The sequence below is a fragment of the Chiloscyllium plagiosum genome, unplaced genomic scaffold, assembly GCF_037043375.1.
Source record: "Chiloscyllium plagiosum isolate Xiang-an unplaced genomic scaffold, Cpla_swu_hap1 HiC_scaffold_21, whole genome shotgun sequence".
In the NCBI taxonomy this organism is placed as follows: Eukaryota; Metazoa; Chordata; class Chondrichthyes; order Orectolobiformes; family Hemiscylliidae; genus Chiloscyllium; species Chiloscyllium plagiosum.
The window spans coordinates 4,875,156-4,894,702 of NW_028270159.1; the positions used below are offsets into that span (position 1 = coordinate 4,875,156).

Here is a 19,547-nt window from a genome sequence, read left to right on the forward strand (position 1 = left end):
CCCAGTTACGTTTCAATAACAGGAAACCCACTTCCAAAAAGACAAGACACAGAGTAAAACTTTTTATTTCACAGTACATGGTCAGAAATTTGTCAGAAACAGACATTTAAATAATTGAGGATAAAGTGCAAAAATCAAGCTCAGCCCCACCACAGAGACAGTTTGAAAGCTCTCTCATACAACTCCCTCTCAGTCATTGTATAGCGGCCACAATGTATAACTACAACAGGGAAATATCCCAGAACTGCTCCCATTTTTCCCAGCGATATGGAACAAACCCATTTATTCACAAGGTTTTCCAGCATAATTCCTGTGGAAATGACAGTAGCATTGGGGAATTTCACTGCATGATGTTTCAGTTACTTAGCTACTGGTCTCATGATGCCAATATCTCTGGACTGTATTCTAACTAAGAGCCATTTTTAACAAGCCCTACCACTCCTACACTCAACACTACACCCCAGTACAACAGGCAGACACTGCAACTGTCACTCCCATTTAATAAAACAATTCACACTCATATACAAGCCCAACTCCAGCTCAGAAATGAGAGACTCTCAAACTCGCTGGAAAGTTGCAGCATCTTTATAAAGTACACACTGAATTATAACAAGTCTAATTTAAATAGCAATAACTAGCTAAGGACATTAAACCTTTATAAATAATCAATAATTCAAAATCCATCCACAAAGATTGATCTTCTCATAAGCGAGAAGTACAATAGACAGGCAGTGTTCTAGTATAACTTAGCAAGATGTGACTCAATCCTGTTTCTTTCGAGCCCCCACTTTTGGCTAATATGGTCCTGAATACCTGAAAGCACAGCCTCTCAGTGGGAAGCACCAGAAATATCCCACTCCCTCAGTCTAATGTCCACTTCTCACAAGAAGGTTCATCATGAGCATTGGCAGGACATTACAAACCACATACCAAGGAATGTCAATTGCAACTACCGTCAGTCAATATTCACACATGCCAGAGGGGTCAGCTATGGGGTATCCGCAGTTTTGCTGAAATTCAGAGGCACTACAAACAAGACTAGCAGCCAGTGAATAAACAGAATATAAAATTCAAGAGGTAATGAGGAGTTCATATAAAACCTAAGGCTCAAGTTAAACAAATATTCACAATATGGAGCTTCACTTTACAGGAAAGGTATGAATGTTTCAAAAAGTGGACAGCACTGCGCATCAGAAGTGGACATCAGGATATTAGTTCTTAAGAAATTTCAATACAAAGTCTACAAAATTGGGATCTCTTGTTTGATCCTGAGGTCACAGAGTGACAGGAGAAAGTATTAACATTTCAAAAGGACAGGCAGAGTTTACAAGTTTGTTCCAATAACAGATTTTACCTCACTCCAGTGCCTCTAAGAGAATCAGGTGAGAAGTCAGCAGAAACAGAGTACTGCTGAGCTCTGGTATTCACTCCCAGGGGCTAGAGCCCACACTCTCACCTACAAACGGTCAACATCAGACTGGAGGGTGGGGGTGAAGGAAAAGGGAGGTGACAGGAGACAGGGAGCATGAATCACACGCATACTGCACTATTTTTTTGTTGGGGGGCTGAGTGGTTCCCTGGCCAACTGTGCAGAGGGTATCCATCCAGCCTGATTCTGTTGTGGTTGAATTGCCCCAGTTGGTTAAAGCACTTCAAGGGTACTTCTAATTATATTTTAACTGTAAATCAAACCCTTTTGAGGGAGGGTCACTTGACCTAAAACGTTAACCCTGATTTCTCTCCACATATGCTGCCAGACCTGCTGAGTTTTTCAAGCAATTTCTATTTTTGTTTGTGATTTACAGTATTAACCGTTAGGAGAGTTTCTGCCTTCACTACCCGTGAAGCATTGAGTTCCTGACAGGCACCTCTACTGAAAATATTTCCCCTTGAATCTCCCTACCCCCAAATCTACGGTCATTGATTCTGGATCTTAGAACCACTTCCTTACGTACAGAAGCAATACGACAGACTGAAGCTGAATGCCTCAGTCCATACTGTACATAAATAATGTGCTGTCTGCACAGTTACTGAATATTAAAACCTTTTTCCACTGATTGAGCCAAAAGACCTCTTCCACATGCTTACTCCTGCATCGTGAGACTTTATGATTTTGCAACCCACGCCACCTCCCCTGCCGCCCCCACCACCCCACAAAGTTAACCCACTCATCCTGTTTCTAGAGAGTACCAATACAGCATAGGCATAAACTGTTGAACACTGCTTGGAACCCAGTCATTTTCAATTTCAAATTACACAAGGTACACTCTTTTACATTTACTCGCTACGAGTGTGTCCAATGGCCATCACCAAGCTTCTCAGGGAAATTAATCCACATGTTGCTCAAACCACATCAGATATGGATGCTTGCTTATATCCTGACTGGAAGCTAACTTCATAAATCTCATTACAAATCTATATTAACTGGTGGAATCCTCAGTTAGTTCATGCCAAAGCTGTGGGGCCTGTGGTGGACGTGGTGCAACGACAGCAGTCTGTATGCAGACAGAGCCTTTGAAACAAATCCCAGGTGCTTTGCTTAAAGAACTAACAAACTGGTGCAACAGCAGGAAAATCTCCTGGAGTTTCTAAATGTCAGCGAGCCCACCCCACAGAAGAGATACCTAACTTGCTCTGGGAGTTCAATACAGATCAAACTTGTATTTGATTGGAAAAGCCAGATTATGTCTCATCAGGCTGCCGCAGATCACATATTAGATTCAGCAAGGATTCACCTCTCTCTACATTAGCACCTTGTAAAAACAAAACATTTCGATATACAATTTCAGGTACCACAATGAATTTCAGAATTGGGAGCAGCTACGGCAAGTTGTACAATTAATCCAGGAAGAGGCAGAATAAAACCCACCCTCTCTGTGGTCTGGACGCTGGCCTCATACTCAGAAGGACTAGAGCAAATTATCCAGCACAGGTTAAAGGATGAATTATTCATTTGGTGTCCCTATCTCAGCAGGTAGGGTCAGACTCTTGATTGCAACTCTCTGCAGGAAAATTTCACAACTCTTCCTTCATCATTCCCACTGATCTCCCAATGTTTAAAATCCCCTCCAGATTAGAGTCAGACTCAAAACACAACTTCAGCCTCTCCTGTTCATAGCGAGGAAGCTACAGGTTACAAACAAAGCAGTCCCTGAACAAAACCTTTTTATTTACTCTTTCAGAGGATGTGGGCATCACTGGCAAATCCAGCATCTGCTGCTTCTCCCCAACTGCCTCATATTTGAGTGGCTTGCTGGACCTTTTCAGAAGGCAGTCAGGAGTTAACACCTTGCTGCGAGTCTGGAGTCCCATGCAGGCCAGACCAGGTGAGGATAGCAGATTTCCTTCCCTGAAGGGACGCTAATGAACCACGCATTAGACGATTATGACACAATCAATGATAGTGTCATGGTCATCGTCACTGAGATTAGCTTACAATTACAGACTCATTCACATTTAAACCCCCCCAGCTATCATGGTGGATTTGAACCATGATTCAGATCATTAGCCTGTGCATCTGGTTGTCTAGCTCAATGACAATGCCACTACATCACCCCTCCCCATGCAAGATAATATTGCACAACTGGCCCCAGTGGAAGAGTTGGCCGGGGAGGGTGGGAGAGAGTAATGACCAATTTTTGATGACTGCCTTCTCAATCCCTGATTTAAGAGAGCTGGAAAGAGCAGTACTTATTTAAAAACGTGCTTTAGATAGCAGCAGTACAATGGCAGCTCTGACCTGAATCCCATCAATGCTGTAATATAATAGATATTCCAGACAGTGCAAGGCTCCCAGCAACTGTGACCAGAATCTGTTCAAGTCATGTATGCTCCAATTGCATCTGTCGCCCTCAATATTAAAAAACAAATCCACCAAATTGGGACGATTTAGTCAGTAATGGAATTAATCAGAGCTCCAAACATAACACACATAGAGTCATAGAGATATACAGCACAGAAACAGACCCTGGTTAAGACAAATGTACAAAAACACCAGATTTAAAGAGAGTTGGCAGCTGCTGTCCAATTGAACAATCAACTGTATATTGAGCAAAGAGGGAACCCAGTCTGGAGCTCACCCCTCTTTGCAGTGCATAGATTAAACAGATGTCCACATTGAGAAAGCTTCGTCAGTTTGCTAACCCAGTTGTACAGATCCCAGTCCCTTTTATTGTTCTGCTGTCTCACCCTGGAGCATTCCAGACTGTTTTTCGTCAGCTGCTCTCCTGTCCTGGAGCCTGGCGTATGAAACAGCATCGCCCCTTTGGAAATAGAGGGAGCAGCATTAGCAAATGTCCAAAACAAGTACTCCAAATCCAGTTTAACATGCAAACTGAGGGATTGAGATACATGTAGCACTCAACTGGCTTCTCATAGTTTATAAAGACCACAGTTTCAATGGTTTATTAATTCAATTGGTATAAGAAATGTGACACTTGTTGAGGCAACTCCTTCCTTGATCTTTGTTGTTTTCACCAATCAGGCTGTTCAGCCCATTTTGTCTGTGCTAGCTCTTTGAGAGCCACTCAATTAACTGTACTCTGCCCTACTCTTTCCATACAACTCTGCAAACCTCTCTTTTCCAGTATTTCTGCAACTCCCTTTGGAAAGTTCTGACTGAATCTGCGTCCACCATTCTTTCAGATAGCACATCCCAGATCACGACATCAAAACATTCAAAACTGCCCAACCACATCACCTCTGGTTCTTTAGCCAATTATTATAAATCAGTGTCCCTCCAGTTATCAATCCTTCTGCCCAGAAACAATTTCTCATTTACTCCAGAAAGCCCTTATTAATCCTGGACATGTCTGTTAAACCTCCCCTTAATCCTCGCTGTGACATGTACAGCTACCTCAGTTTATGCACATCCAGTAATGAAAAACCCTTCCATCTCCAGAACTAGTTACATAATCCTGAAATTCCAATACCCTTAAACTGCAGTGGGCAGAATTGTGACTCAATCCTCCAGCTGGGAATAGAGAGTTTTAAAGGTTTAATATAAATTCCATCGACAACTTATACCAGAGGAAAGTCAATGAGGGCCCCAAATAAATTACCAACAAGAATGATTTGCATTATCATGTTACAGTACAGAAAAACGAGTCGCTCTCTGACACCATACCTGGGTGGCCCATCCAAAGCGAAAAGCAGGTTATTAAAGCCGAAAGGCATTGTAACCAACTCTATCCTGTCCTATCTCAGAACATAAACACAGGCAGAAGCTTGTAAAACAAAGCAAAACAGCATTTTGATGAAGGGAGTACTGACAGCTTTACAACTGACAGTTGTAAAACTGAGCTAAACAGACTGAGTTTTTATTATTCATTTCCGGGTAGGGTTAAGTGGTGTTTATTGCCTGTCAACTGCTCGAGGTGGTGATGGTGAGCTGCTTTCTTGAGCCACCACAGTCCACAACCTTAAAAGCCGATCACAGCAAACAGATTTAAACAGAGTTGTACAAACTACGACAAACTGAAAAAATTATCTAAAGCTGCACAGTCCCAGGTGAAGACAAGACCATTTCTTCAAAGAAATATTGAGAGTGACGGATAGTCACAGAATAAAAACAACCTGCAGAAAAATTAATCCTAGGCACTGAAGGCACTGCAGTCTCTCGTATAAACAAATGGAAATTATACAATTATCTCCTTTGTTCTGGGTTCCTGGTCTCCTCCTTTACCTACTCCCCACTCAAGGTAGCATTTTTGTTTAAACTCTGAATCCATGCAGTTTCCACATGACCCTATCAGTACCTAACCCTGACCTGAGGCTTCCTCCCTCAGGCTTTTCGGCAGATTTTCAGCACGTGTAAATCACAGCCAGTTAAGGATTACACATTCTGTGACAACCAACACTGCCAAATTGTCCAACTTTAAAAGCACCAAATAATAAATCGTTCACTACTGACATATCATGAAAACTTACTTTTTACCAAGTGATGCGAGTCCATAAAGTACACCTGATGCAAAAGCAATTGCATTCCCAAATAATGTAGTGATTGAAAATCTCAGGAATATTGGGAGAATTGCCATCCTGTGGAGAAAACAGATATCTCAGATATTATGTGCACCTGTCACAAGAAAGTTACAACAAATTGACAAAGTTATTTGAGAGGCATGTGATTATCGGTCAGTCAACACTGGAGCAGCATTAAACCTGCTGCTGTCCTCAACCAACATATCTCCCATCCAAAATCAGGGGCATTACAGTTCTGTTACATCACGGACTGAACACTCACTGTGACCAATGTGTGCCAGACAGACTCCATGCTTACCCGCAGTAAAAGACTGCTTTCTGCCAATATCGGAGTTTATCAGCCCTCGCTGACACAGCATTCGCAAACTCTATAAACTGGCAGCAAAACGGAGCTTCACAGAGGAAAAGGACAAATGCATTCAGTCTGCATATGAAAATTAAAAACAGCGATTAAAGGTTGGAGAACACACTAACTGGTCACCAAAACAGGTTGCTTTAGGTCACAACTCAATATTAGACTTAGTGGGGAGAACACAAACCCTACAGGGAATTAAATATCTCAAAGATGTTTAAGGGAAAATTAGAAGTAGAGGTGTCAGTGAAGTGGCAATGTCCTGGTGACCCGGACTCAAATCCCAGAACAGCTGGTGGTGTAATTTGAATTCAATAAAGTCTGGAATTAAAAGCTGAGGCAAAATTAGAGGGCTCTTGTGGTAGTGTTTTTCTCTGTCAGGTCTCACTTGCCCCAGGGGTGTGTAAAAACAACTCTGAACAAGTTGATGAGAAAGCATCTAAAGGAAAATTAGAAAGAGGCAGAGGTTATTCTGACAGGGTGAGATGGAGGAGGATGGGTTGGAACTCACGTGTGTTTAAGCAGCAACAAAGACCAGGTGGGCCTTAAGGCCTGCACTGTGGGTACAGGTGTCAGGAAGAAAATATTTACTGCTCCAAAAATTGAGGTGGTTTCGAATAATTCACTTTGCATGAACATGACAATGGTTAGGCCACTTTTGGAATTTGCTGCAATTCTGGTCTCTCTGCTAAAGGAAGGATGCTGTAAAACATTTCAGAAAAGGTTTACAAGGATGTTGCCAGGGTTGGAGGATTTCAGTTAAAGGGGGAGGCTGAATAGGCTCGGGCTGTTTTCCCTGGAGTGTCGAAGGCTGAGATGTGACCAAATTGAGGTTTATAAAATCATGAGGGGCATGGCTAAAATAAATAGAAAAGGTATTTTCCCCAAGCTGGGGGAGTCCAGAACTAGATGGCATAGGTTTAGGGTGAGGGGGGAAGAAATAGAAAAAGGATCTAATGGGCAACTTTTTTCACGCAGAGGGTGCATGCATGAAATGAGCTGCCAGAGAAAGTGGTGGGGCTGGTACAATTGCAGCATTTAAAAGGCATCTAGATGGGTACATGAACAGGAATGGTTTGGAGGGTTACAGACCAAGTACTGGTAAGTGGGACTAGATTAGGTTAGGGTATCTGGTCAGCATGGATGAGTTGGTCCGAAGGGTCTGTTTTTGTGCTGCATATCTCTATGACCGTGCCTCTATGATGCTGAAGGTGCAGCTAGATGTTGAGCTGGGAATCAGGTCACTGAGTGCAATTTCCCACTCTGTCACACTCACAGCAGATCCTTGTTGGAACAGCTGCCAGATTCACTGAAACTGAGGGGTAAAGAGAAGGTCCCTGTCAGTGTCCAGGATAATGTCCCATTGCTGCATTATCCAGGCATTAACCTCACTGCTCAACAACTAAACCAGGTAAACTCTGGGAAAGGATACAAGATCAAACTGCTGCTCGAATTGATCCTTCAAATCTTTAGAAAGATGGATAAGAAAAGATCTATTTTAAATGAGTTTCAGTCAGGACGTAGTGGCTCAGGATTAAAGCTTGGCACTGTGGGAAGAGGTGGAAAGAACTTGAGCAGGATGCAGTTGATAAAGTGGGTGGACTAAGCTACTCGGACCAATAGTTGTAGTGAGAAAAAACAATTACAGTGACGGGGAGGAGAGTTTTAAGGAAGTTCAGGAATTCAGAGGATTCAATTAATTACCCTTAAGTTTCCATTCATGCTCAGCAGCCAATCTGATTCAGCCAGTGGACTAATCTAAAATTATTTTTAACTAAAATGAGGTTGGTATTGGAAAGCTGACAGACTCAAACATTGGAAACTGGAGAACTTGAAAACGTGTTTTTGAGAATCACACGACAGCTTCTATTCAATTACTTACACCATCCAGACCCCGGCTGCAATGTTGAGGGGATCGATGGTTACACAGTTCCAAACGCCAGCGACTGCACATGCTGCAAAACCACACAGAGAACGATTACTTCAGAACTGGCAACAGTGACACACCAGACATCTCAACATACCCATCAGTCCAGGCAATGTTCCTTTCTGCCTCCTTGGAATCTACTTTCAGCACTTACACTTTTTAAAAAAGTCATTCACAGGACATGGGTGTCACTGGCTAGGCCAGCATTTATTGTCCATCCCTAACAGCAATTAAGAGTCAACCACACTGCTGTGGGTCTGGTGTCAAATGTAGTTGATAAGAGGTAAGGACGGCAGAGATCTCTCCCTAAAGGACATCAGTGAACCTGATGAATTTTCCAAACAATTGACAACAGTTTCATGGTCACTGTTAGACCCTTTCTGCATTGGTCTCCCCCACTCCTTTCACTTCCAGGCCTGGAATATAGAGTTTCAGTTTGAACAATACTCATCTGAGATCGAGTCACAATACCTCCGTCTCATTATGGATTCTGCATTAATGTTTCTACTTCTTGAATAATTCACTACACCTAGGGAGTGAGGTAGAAGGCACAGAAATTTCTCTCTACACTCCAAATTAAGCTGCATCCTCGAACATTGCCCAGAAAAATTCAACTGAAACAATGGATCAACATTTACAATTTAGGAAAAGATCATTTCTGCTGGCCTTTCTGCACCACACAAACCACCTCACACCCTGTCACTCTATCCTTCGATTCCTTTCCCTCTTAGGCAACCCCTTAAATGTATTGTTAATATACAATCCACTATTTGCTGCTGCAGCAAGGTCCTCTTCCTCACTATTCTCCTTCTGTGCTGGGAATTCAGGGCAATACTGGACACTCAACAGATATTTTCTAACCAATCTGCTCAGAGATGTTATTGCGCACTTCTGTAGCAGGTGGGACTTTAACCCAAGTCTCCTAGCTCAGAAATCATCATTACCTGTGTACACAATATCTTTTATTAAAACACTCCACACCTTTAATCTGCATTAAGTCACAAAATTGGAGAAAGTTAGGAAGAGCGGGAGGCTTATTTTGACTAAGGTATTATAACACGTCTCATCTTACTGCATCTGCCTTTAGATCAGATTAACCTGCTGAATTATACAAACAACCCTTGTTAAAAATGTACAACCAGCTGGAAGCAGATTATCCCACATATCAAGTATCAGAAACTTGGATAGCCGGCAAAGAGCAATGACTTCCATAACACCCACCCAACAAACCACTAACTTATCAAACTGCTGTTCTTTCAATTAGCACAATATTCTGGTGTAGATGGGTGCAATGAACACCTCTGCTATTACATCTTATGGTCTAATGCCACATCCTCTTGCAGTGAATTAAACAATTCTACCCTATAACATCTCAGTATAATTGGAACCTGCATTTGACTGGGATTCCTGTGTGTACAGAGCCCAGAGTGGTACCTACCCATTGACTCTTCCATCTTTTCTGATTTCTGCAGGATTAAAGCAAAAGAGCAGGAAACAGTGAAAACCATTGTGAAAGGGCATTTCAGAATACAGTGGAGTGCTAAACCCCTGATCTAGGATCTCACTCTGATTGATAGCACCAAACTATTAGTAGAAGCAGCTCAAAACTGCAGCTTGGGGACATTCGATAGTCTGAAAGTCAGGTGAAGTACGACAGAATAAACACACAGATCATGTCAGAGCAACACTATTCCTCAGTGACGTCTAAAATTTGTAAACACTCTTAGGTGGTTACACCTTGGAGGAGACGATTCCACTCATCATTTGGGGTGCTAGTTCTTGGCTGGAGCAACCTAATGTAATTCCACTACTCAGTCTCTCCCCACCATAAATCTTGGGATATCTAGTTAGCAGCATGTGGACAGGAGACAAGAGCCATCAGGACCAGATTACTCACTCACTCATGTCCCACCTTCAGCATCCTGTACAATAACCCTGCTCACCAGTAAAGACGCAGACATTTAAAAACAGGAAAGCAGATGCTCAGGCCTGTTCCTCCTCTCAATCACTGATGGATCTCTCAGCTCCCACCCACCAGCTCCCTTCCCTCCCTAATCCAAGCTCAATCCGGTTTGCTGAGGGAGACACTCGCTGATGTTCAGGGCCGCTCAGAGAGTGAGGAGCTGCTGCCTGACTCTCACTCGGAGCTGGGCCGCCCCCACCCCCACCCCCACCCCCATCCCCGCCCCGCACCCCCACCCCCATCCCCGCACCCCCACCCCGCACCCCCACCCCCATCCCCGCACCCCCACCCCCACCCCCCATCCCCGCACCCCCACCCCGCACCCCCACCCCCATCCCCGCACCCCCACCCCCACCCCCATCCCCGCACCCCCATCCCCGCACCCCCACCCCGCACCCCCACCCCCATCCCCGCACCCCCACCCCGCACCCCCACCCCCATCCCCCCACCCCCATCCCCGCACCCCCACCCCCACCCCCATCCCCGCACCCCCATCCCCCCACCCCCACCCCCGCACCCCGCACCCCCACCCCCATCCCCGCACCCCCATCCCCGCACCCCCACCCCCACCCCGCACCCCCATCCCCGCACCCCCACCCCGCACCCCGCACCCCCACCCCGCACCCCCACCCCGCACCCCGCACCCCCACCCCCATCCCCGCACCCCCACCCCCACCCCGCACCCCCATCCCCGCACCCCCACCCCGCACCCCGCACCCCCACCCCGCACCCCCACCCCGCACCCCGCACCCCCACCCCCATCCCCGCACCCCCATCCCCGCACCCCCGACACTCCCCAGGCCCAAGCCCGGCCCCGGGGAATCTCTGCCTGACTCTGTTAGACTGGGGGGGGGGGGGGGGGAAGGGGGCTGGGCCCGAGGGGGGAGTGGGGCGTGGGGCGTGGGGCCTGGGGCGTGGGGCGTGGGGCGTGGGGCGTGGGGCGTGGGGCGTGGGGCGTGGGGCCTCCCTCCCGCCCCCCGGGGCCTCGGTAATAACGCCGGTTCCCCTCCCCTCGGGCCCCGAGCACTCACACACTCCGCCGATCACCCCCGCGATCCGGCACAGCCAGCGGTACCACCAGGTCATGGGCTCCCCGGTACTGGAGGCGGGAGCGGGCCGAAGCCCATCCTCGGGCCCGGGCTCCGCGCCCCCGCTCTCCTCACTCAACATCGTCACCGAGAGCCCAGTCCCGAAATGCGCCTGCGCGCGCCGCGACCTCAATGGGCGGAAACCACTGTGGACCCACGTGACACGGCGCGGCCCTCAATGGGCGGGGTCAGTCACAAGCTGGTGTCGCATGCGCAGTGCACTGGAGGGTGCCACGTCTCAGTGGAAGGAGACCACAATGGGTTTTAATTTAGAAACAACGCAACACAAACTCTCAGAGTTAACAAACTTGTATAAGAGGAAAATTGTTTTAAAAAATGTATTAGAGTCCTTTGAAGTCGCAATCGGAAGTTAACGAGTAGATGTAGCGGGTTTGGATTTTCAAAAAAACATTTGAGACGATGTCAGGGATGGTCTGGAGTGGACAAAGATAAACATCACCCCACCGGGTTATAGGCCAGCACAGCAGTGTGTGTGTGTAAGGGTGTCTGTGTGTGTGTGTGTGTGTATTGGAGTGCCAGTGAGTGTGTGAGGGGGTGTGTGTGTAAGGGTGTCTGTGTGTGAGAGAGAGTGAGTGAGTGTGTAGGAGTGCCTGTGTGTGTGAGTGAGTGAGTGTGTGTAGGAGTACCTGTGTGTAGGAGTGCCTGTGTGTAGGAGTGCCTGTGTGTGTGTGTAGGAGTGCCTGTGAGTGTGTGTGTGAGTGAGTGTGTGTAGGAGTGCCTGTGTGTGAGAGTGAGTGAGTGTGTGTAGGAGTACCTGTGTGTAGGAGTGCCTGTGTGTAGGAGTGCCTGTGTGTGTGTGTAGGAGTGCCTGTGAGTGTGTGTGTGAGTGAGTGTGTGTAGGAGTGCCTGTGTGTGAGAGTGAGTGAGAGTGTGTAGGAGTACCTGTGTGTAGGAGTGCCTGTGTGTAGGAGTGCCTGTGTGTGTGTGTAGGAGTGCCTGTGAGTGTGTGTGTGAGTGAGTGTGTGTAGGAGTGCCTGTGTGTGAGAGTGAGTGAGTGTGTGTAGGAGTGCCTGTGTGTGAGAGTGAGTGAGTGTGTGTAGGAGTGCCTGTGTGTGAGAGAGAGTGAGTGAGTGTGTAGGAGTGCCTGTGTGTGAGAGAGAGTGAGTGAGTGTGTAGGAGTGCCTGTGTGTGAGAGAGAGTGAGTGAGTGTGTAGGAGTACCTGTGTGTAGGAGTGCCTGTGTGTAGGAGTGCCTGTGTGTGTGTGTAGGAGTGCCTGTGAGTGTGTGTGTGAGTGAGTGTGTGTAGGAGTGCCTGTGTGTGTGTGAGTGAGTGTGTGTGTAGGAGTGCCTGTGTGTGTAGGAGTGCCTGTGTGTGTAGGAGTGCCTGTGTGTGTAGGAGTGCCTGTGTGTGTAGGAGTGCCTGTGTGTGAGAGTGAGTGAGTGTGTGTAGGAGTGCCTGTGTGTGAGAGTGAGTGAGTGTGTGTAGGAGTGCCTGTGTGTGAGAGTGAGTGAGTGTGTGTAGGAGTGCCTGTGTGTGAGAGTGAGTGAGTGTGTGTAGGAGTGCCTGTGTGTGAGAGTGAGTGAGTGTGTGTAGGAGTGCCTGTGTGTGAGAGTGAGTGAGTGTGTGTGTAGGAGTGCCTGTGTGTGAGAGTGAGTGAGTGTGTGTAGGAGTGCCTGTGTGTGAGAGTGAGTGAGTGTGTGTAGGAGTGCCTGTGTGTGAGAGAGAGTGAGTGAGTGTGTAGGAGTGCCTGTGTGTGTGAGTGAGTGAGTGTGTGTAGGAGTGCCTGTGTGTGTGTGAGTGAGTGTGTGTAGGAGTGCCTGTGTGTGTGTGAGTGAGTGTGTGTGTGTAGGAGTGCCTGTGAGTGTGTGTAGGAGTGCCTGTGAGTGTGTGTAGGAGTGCCTGTGTGTGTGTGTAGGAGTGCCTGTGTGTGTGTGTAGGAGTGCCTGTGTGTGTGTGTAGGAGTGCCTGTGAGTGTGTGTAGGAGTGCCTGTGAGTGTGTGTAGGAGTGCCTGTGAGTGTGTGTAGGAGTGCCTGTGAGTGTGTGTAGGAGTGCCTGTGAGTGTGTGTAGGAGTGCCTGTGTGTGTGTGTAGGAGTGCCTGTGTGTGTGAGTGAGTGTGTGCAGGAGTGCCTGTGTGTGTGAGTGAGTGTGTGCAGGAGTGCCTGTGTGTGTGAGTGAGTGTGTGTGTGTAGGAGTGCCTGTGTGTGTCAGAGTGAGTGTGTGTGTGTGTAGGAGTGCCTGTGTGTGTCAGAGTGAGTGTGAGTGTGTGTAGGAGTGCCTGTGAGTGTGTGTAGGAGTGCCTGTGAGTGTGTGTAGGAGTGCCTGTGAGTGTGTGTAGGAGTGCCTGTGAGTGTGTGTAGGAGTGCCTGTGAGTGTGTGTGAGTGCCTGTGATTGTGTGTGTGAGTGCCTGTGAGTGTGTGTGTGAGTGCGTGTAGGAGTGCCTGTGAGTGTGTGTGTGAGTGAGTGTGTGCAGGAGTGCCTGTGTGTGTGAGTGAGTGTGTGTGTGTAGGAGTGCCTGTGTGTGTCAGAGTGAGTGTGTGTGTGTGTAGGAGTGCCTGTGTGTGTCAGAGTGAGTGTGAGTGTGTGTAGGAGTGCCTGTGTGTGTGTGTAGGAGTGCCTGTGTGTGTGTGTAGGAGTGCCTGTGTGTGTGTGTAGGAGTGCCTGTGAGTGTGTGTAGGAGTGCCTGTGAGTGTGTGTAGGAGTGCCTGTGAGTGTGTGAGTGTGTGTAGGAGTGCCTGTGTGTGTGAGTGAGTGTGTGCAGGAGTGCCTGTGTGTGTGAGTGAGTGTGTGCAGGAGTGCCTGTGTGTGTGAGTGAGTGTGTGCAGGAGTGCCTGTGTGTGTGAGTGAGTGTGTGTGTGTAGGAGTGCCTGTGTGTGTCAGAGTGAGTGTGTGTGTGTGTAGGAGTGCCTGTGTGTGTCAGAGTGAGTGTGAGTGTGTGTAGGAGTGCCTGTGAGTGTGTGTAGGAGTGCCTGTGAGTGTGTGTAGGAGTGCCTGTGAGTGTGTGTAGGAGTGCCTGTGAGTGTGTGTAGGAGTGCCTGTGAGTGTGTGTGAGTGCCTGTGATTGTGTGTGTGAGTGCCTGTGAGTGTGTGTGTGAGTGCGTGTAGGAGTGCCTGTGAGTGTGTGTGTGAGTGAGTGTGTGCAGGAGTGCCTGTGTGTGTGAGTGAGTGTGTGTGTGTAGGAGTGCCTGTGTGTGTCAGAGTGAGTGTGTGTGTGTGTAGGAGTGCCTGTGTGTGTCAGAGTGAGTGTGAGTGTGTGTAGGAGTGCCTGTGAGTGTGTGTAGGAGTGCCTGTGAGTGTGTGTAGGAGTGCCTGTGAGTGTGTGTAGGAGTGCCTGTGAGTGTGTGTAGGAGTGCCTGTGTGTGTGTGTGTGTGTGAGTGAGTGTGTGTAGGAGTGCCTGTGTGTGTGTGTAGGAGTGCCTGTGTGTGTGTGTAGGAGTGCCTGTGTGTGTGTGTAGGAGTGCCTGTGTGTGTGTTGGAGTGAGTGTGTGTTGGAGTGCCTGTGTGTGTGTGTAGGAGTGCCTGTGTGTGTGTGTAGGAGTGCCTGTGTGTGTGTGTAGGAGTGCCTGTGCGTGTGTGTAGGAGTGCCTGTGTGTAGGAGTGCCTGTGTGTAGGAGTGCCTGTGTGTGTGTGTAGGAGTGCCTGTGTGTAGGAGTGCCTGTGTGTGTGTGAGTGAGTGTGTGTGTAGGAGTGCCTGTGTGTGTAGGAGTGCCTGTGTGTGTGAGTGAGTGTGTGTAGGAGTGCCTGTGTGTGAGAGTGAGTGAGTGTGTAGGAGTGCCTGTGTGTGTAGGAGTGCCTGTGTGTGAGAGTGAGTGTGTGTGTGTAGGAGTGCCTGTGTGTGAGAGTGAGTGAGTGTGTGTAGGAGTGCCTGTGTGTGAGAGTGAGTGAGTGTGTGTAGGAGTGCCTGTGTGTGAGAGTGAGTGTGTGTAGGAGTGCCTGTGTGTGAGAGTGAGTGAGTGTGTGTAGGAGTGCCTGTGTGTGAGAGTGAGTGAGTGTGTGTAGGAGTGCCTGTGTGTGAGAGAGAGTGAGTGAGTGTGTAGGAGTGCCTGTGTGTGTGTGAGTGAGTGTGTGTGTAGGAGTGCCTGTGTGTGAGAGTGAGTGTGTGTAGGAGTGCCTGTGTGTGTGAGTGAGTGTGTGTAGGAGTGCCTGTGTGTGTGAGTGAGTGTGTGTAGGAGTGCCTGTGTGTGTGAGTGAGTGTGTGTAGGAGTGCCTGTGTGTGTGAGTGAGTGTGTGTAGGAGTGCCTGTGTGTGTGAGTGAGTGTGTGTAGGAGTGCCTGTGTGTGTGAGTGAGTGTGTGTAGGAGTGCCTGTGTGTGTGAGTGAGTGTGTGTAGGAGTGCCTGTGTGTGTGAGTGAGTGTGTGTAGGAGTGCCTGTGTGTGAGAGTGAGTGAGTGTGTAGGAGTGCCTGTGTGTGTAGGAGTGCCTGTGTGTGAGAGTGAGTGTGTGTGTGTAGGAGTGCCTGTGTGTGAGAGTGAGTGAGTGTGTGTAGGAGTGCCTGTTTGTGAGAGTGAGTGAGTGTGTGTAGGAGTGCCTGTGTGTGAGAGTGAGTGAGTGTGTGTAGGAGTGCCTGTGTGTGAGAGTGAGTGAGTGTGTGTAGGAGTGCCTGTGTGTGAGAGTGAGTGAGTGTGTGTAGGAGTGCCTGTGTGTGAGAGTGAGTGAGTGTGTGTAGGAGTGCCTGTGTGTGAGAGTGAGTGAGTGTGTGTAGGAGTGCCTGTGTGTGAGAGTGAGTGAGTGTGTGTAGGAGTGCCTGTGTGTGAGAGAGAGTGAGTGAGTGTGTAGGAGTGCCTGTGTGTGTGTGAGTGAGTGTGTGTGTAGGAGTGCCTGTGTGTGAGAGTGAGTGTGTGTGTGTAGGAGTGCCTGTGTGTGTGTAGGAGTGCCTGTGTGTGTGTGTAGGAGTGCCTGTGAGTGAGTGTGTGTAGGAGTGCCTGTGTGTGTGAGTGAGTGTGTGTAGGAGTGCCTGTGTGTGTGAGTGAGTGTGTGTAGGAGTGCCTGTGTGTGTGAGTGAGTGTGTGTAGGAGTGCCTGTGTGTGTGAGTGAGTGTGTGTAGGAGTGCCTGTGTGTGTGAGTGAGTGTGTGTAGGAGTGCCTGTGTGTGTGAGTGAGTGTGTGTAGGAGTGCCTGTGTGTGTGAGTGAGTGTGTGTAGGAGTGCCTGTGTGTGTGAGTGAGTGTGTGTAGGAGTGCCTGTGTGTGTGAGTGAGTGTGTGTAGGAGTGCCTGTGTGTGTGAGTGAGTGTGTGTAGGAGTGCCTGTGTGTGTGAGTGAGTGTGTGTAGGAGTGCCTGTGTGTGTGAGTGAGTGTGTGTAGGAGTGCCTGTGTGTGTCAGAGTGAGTGTGTGTGTGTGCAGGAGTGCCTGTGAGTGTGTGTAGGAGTGCCTGTGAGTGTGTGTAGGAGTGCCTGTGAGTGTGTGTAGGAGTGCCTGTGAGTGTGTGTAGGAGTGCCTGTGAGTGTGTGTAGGAGTGCCTGTGTGTGTGAGTGAGTGTGTGTATGAGTGAGTGTGTGTATGAGTGCCAGTGTGTGTAGGAGTGCCAGTGTGTGTGAGTGAGTGTGTGTAGGAGTGCCTGTGTGTGTGAGTGAGTGTGTGTAGGAGTGCCTGTGTGTGTCAGAGTGAGTGTGTGTGTGTGCAGGAGTGCCTGTGAGTGTGTGCAGGAGTGCCTGTGAGTGTGTGTAGGAGTGCCTGTGAGTGTGTGTAGGAGTGCCTGTGAGTGTGTGTAGGAGTGCCTGTGAGTGTGTGTAGGAGTGCCTGTGAGTGTGAGTGAGTGTGTGTATGAGTGCCAGTGTGTGTAGGAGTGCCTGTGTGTGTGAGTGTGTGTGTGTAGGAGTGCCTGTGTGTGTCAGAGTGAGTGTGTGTGTGTGTAGGAGTGCCTGTGAGTGTGTAGGAGTGCCTGTGAGTGTGTGTAGGAGTGCCTGTGAGTGTGTGTAGGAGTGCCTGTGAGTGTGTGAGTGAGTGTGTGTGTGTAGGAGTGCCAGTGTGTGTGTGTAGGAGTGCCAGTGTGTGTGTGTAGGAGTGCCAGTGTGTGTGTGTAGGAGTGCCAGTGTGTGTGTGTAGGAGTGCCAGTGTGTGTGTGTAGGAGTGCCAGTGTGTGTGTGTAGGAGTGCCTGTGTGTGTGTGTAGGAGTGCCAGTGTGTGTGTGTAGGAGTGCCTGTGAGTGTGTGTAGGAGTGCCTGTGAGTGTGTGAGTGAGTGTGTGTGTGTAGGAGTGCCAGTGTGTGTGTGTAGGAGTGCCAGTGTGTGTGTGTAGGAGTGCCTGTGTGTGTGTGTGTGTAGGAGTGCCTGTGTGTGTGTGAGTGAGTGAGTGTGTAGGAGTGCCTGTGTGTGAGAGTGAGTGTGTGTGTGTAGGAGTGCCTGTGTGTGTGTGAGTGAGTGTGTGTGTGTGTAGGAGTGCCTGTGTGTGTGTGAGTGAGTGTGTGTGTGTAGGAGTGCCTGTGTGTGTGTGAGAGAGAGTGAGTGTGTAGGAGTGCCTGTGTGTGAGAGAGAGTGAGTGTGTAGGAGTGCCTGTGTGTGAGAGAGAGTGAGTGTGTGTGTAGGAGTGCCTGTGTGTGTGTGTAGGAGTGCCTGTGTGTGTGTGTAGGAGTGCCTGTGTGTGTGTGTGTGAGTGAGTGTGTGTAGGAGTGCCTGTGTGTGTAGGAGTGCCTGTGTGTGAAGGAGTGCCTGTGTGTGAGAGTGAGTGAGTGTGTGTAGGAGTGCCTGTGTGTGTAGGAGTGCCTGTGTGTGAGAGAGAGAGTGCCTGTGTGTGTGTGAGTGCCTGTGTGTGTGTGAGTGCCTGTGTGTGTAGGAGTGCCTGTGTGTGTAGGAGTGCCTGTGTGTGTGAGTGAGTGAGTGTGTGTAGGAGTGCCTGTGTGTGAGAGTGAGTGAGTGTGTGTAGGAGTGCCTGTGTGTGTAGGAGTGCCTGTGTGTGAGAGAGAGAGTGAGTGAGTGTGTAGGAGTGCCTGTGTGTGTGTGAGTGAGTGTGTAGGAGTGCCTGTGTGTGTGAGTGTGTGTGTGTGTATAGGAGTGCCTGTGTGTGTGAGTGAGTGAGTGTGTGTAGGAGTGCCTGTGTGTGTGTGAGTGAGTGTGTGTGTAGGAGTGCCTGTGTGTGTGAGTGAGTGTGTGTGTGTAGGAGTGCCTGTGTGTGTCAGAGTGAGTGTGTGTGTGTGTAGGAGTGCCTGTGTGTGTGTGTAGGAGTGCCTGTGTGTGTGTGTGTGTAGGAGTGCCTGTGTGTGTGTGTGTAGGAGTGCCTGTGTGTGTGTGTGTAGGAGTGCCTGTGTGTGTGTGTGTAGGAGTGCCTGTGAGTGTGTGTAGGAGTGCCTGTGAGTGTGTGTGTGTAGGAGTGCCTGTGTGTGTGTGTAGGAGTGCCTGTGTGTGTAGGAGTGCCTGTGTGTGAGAGTGAGTGAGTGTGTGTAGGAGTGCCTGTGTGTGAGAGAGAGTGAGTGAGTGTGTAGGAGTGCCTGTGTGTGTGTGAGTGAGTGTGTAGGAGTGCCTGTGTGTGTGTGAGTGAGTGTGTAGGAGTGCCTGTGTGTGTGTGAGTGAGTGTGTAGGAGTGCCTGTGTGTGTGTGAGTGAGTGTGTGTGTAGGAGTGCCTGTGTGTGTGTGTAGGAGTGCCTGTGTGTGTGTGTAGGAGTGCCTGTGTGTGTGTGTAGGAGTGCCTGTGTGTGTGTGTAGGAGTGCCTGTGTGTGTGTGTAGGAGTGCCTGTGTGTGTGTGTAGGAGTGCCTGTGTGTGTGTGAGTGAGTGTGTAGGAGTGCCTGTGTGTGTGTGAGTGAGTGTGTAGGAGTGCCTGTGAGTGTGTGTGTGTAGGAGTGCCTGTGTGTGTGTGTAGGAGTGCCTGTGTGTGTAGGAGTGCCTGTGTGTGAGAGTGAGTGAGTGTGTGTAGGAGTGCCTGTGTGTGAGAGAGAGTGAGTGAGTGTGTAGGAGTGCCTGTGTGTGTGTGAGTGAGTGTGTAGGAGTGCCTGTGTGTGTGTGAGTGAGTGTGTAGGAGTGCCTGTGTGTGTGTGAGTGAGTGTGTGTGTAGGAGTGCCTGTGTGTGTGTGTAGGAGTGCCTGTGTGTGTGTGTAGGAGTGCCTGTGTGTGTGTGTAGGAGTGCCTGTGTGTGTGTGTAGGAGTGCCTGTGTGTGTGTGTAGGAGTGCCTGTGTGTGTGTGTAGGAGTGCCTGTGTGTGTGTGTAGGAGTGCCTGTGTGTGTGTGAGTGAGTGTGTAGGAGTGCCTGTGTGTGTGTGAGTGAGTGTGTAGGAGTGCCTGTGTGTGTGTGAGTGAGTGTGTGTGTAGGAGTGCCTGTGTGTGTGTGTAGGAGTGCCTGTGTGTGTGTG

At 49.0% G+C, this 19,547-nt stretch overlaps 1 protein-coding gene across 1 annotated transcript; it reads right to left on the reverse strand.

Annotated features, from left to right (window-relative positions):
* Positions 1-49: 49 nt before the first annotated feature.
* cacfd1 (calcium channel flower domain containing 1) lies at positions 50-11,402 on the reverse strand. The gene is made up of 5 exons (XM_087998153.1): positions 11,253-11,402; positions 8,214-8,286; positions 6,278-6,403; positions 5,929-6,036; positions 50-4,262 (listed from the first exon to the last, which is right to left on the reverse strand). The coding sequence occupies exons 1-5, from the start codon at positions 11,389-11,391 to the stop codon at positions 4,169-4,171; spliced, it is 540 nt and encodes a 179-aa protein (XP_087854279.1). The 5' UTR covers positions 11,392-11,402; the 3' UTR covers positions 50-4,168.
* Between the last annotated feature and the right edge of the window lie 8,145 nt (positions 11,403-19,547).

Excerpts from the sequence above, each read along its gene's own strand:
- cacfd1 (XM_087998153.1), bottom strand. The coding sequence starts at position 11,391 with ATGTTGAGTGAGGAGAGCGGGGGCGCGGAGCCCGGGCCCGAGGATGGG. Across the intron at positions 6,404-8,213 it reads GCAGCCGGGGTCTGGATGGT|ACTGAATGCATTTGTCCTTT; the intron begins GTAAGTAATTGA and ends TTTCATATGCAG. Across the intron at positions 6,037-6,277 it reads AAAGCAGTCTTTTACTGCGG|GATGGCAATTCTCCCAATAT; the intron begins GTAAGCATGGAG and ends TTTTCTCCACAG.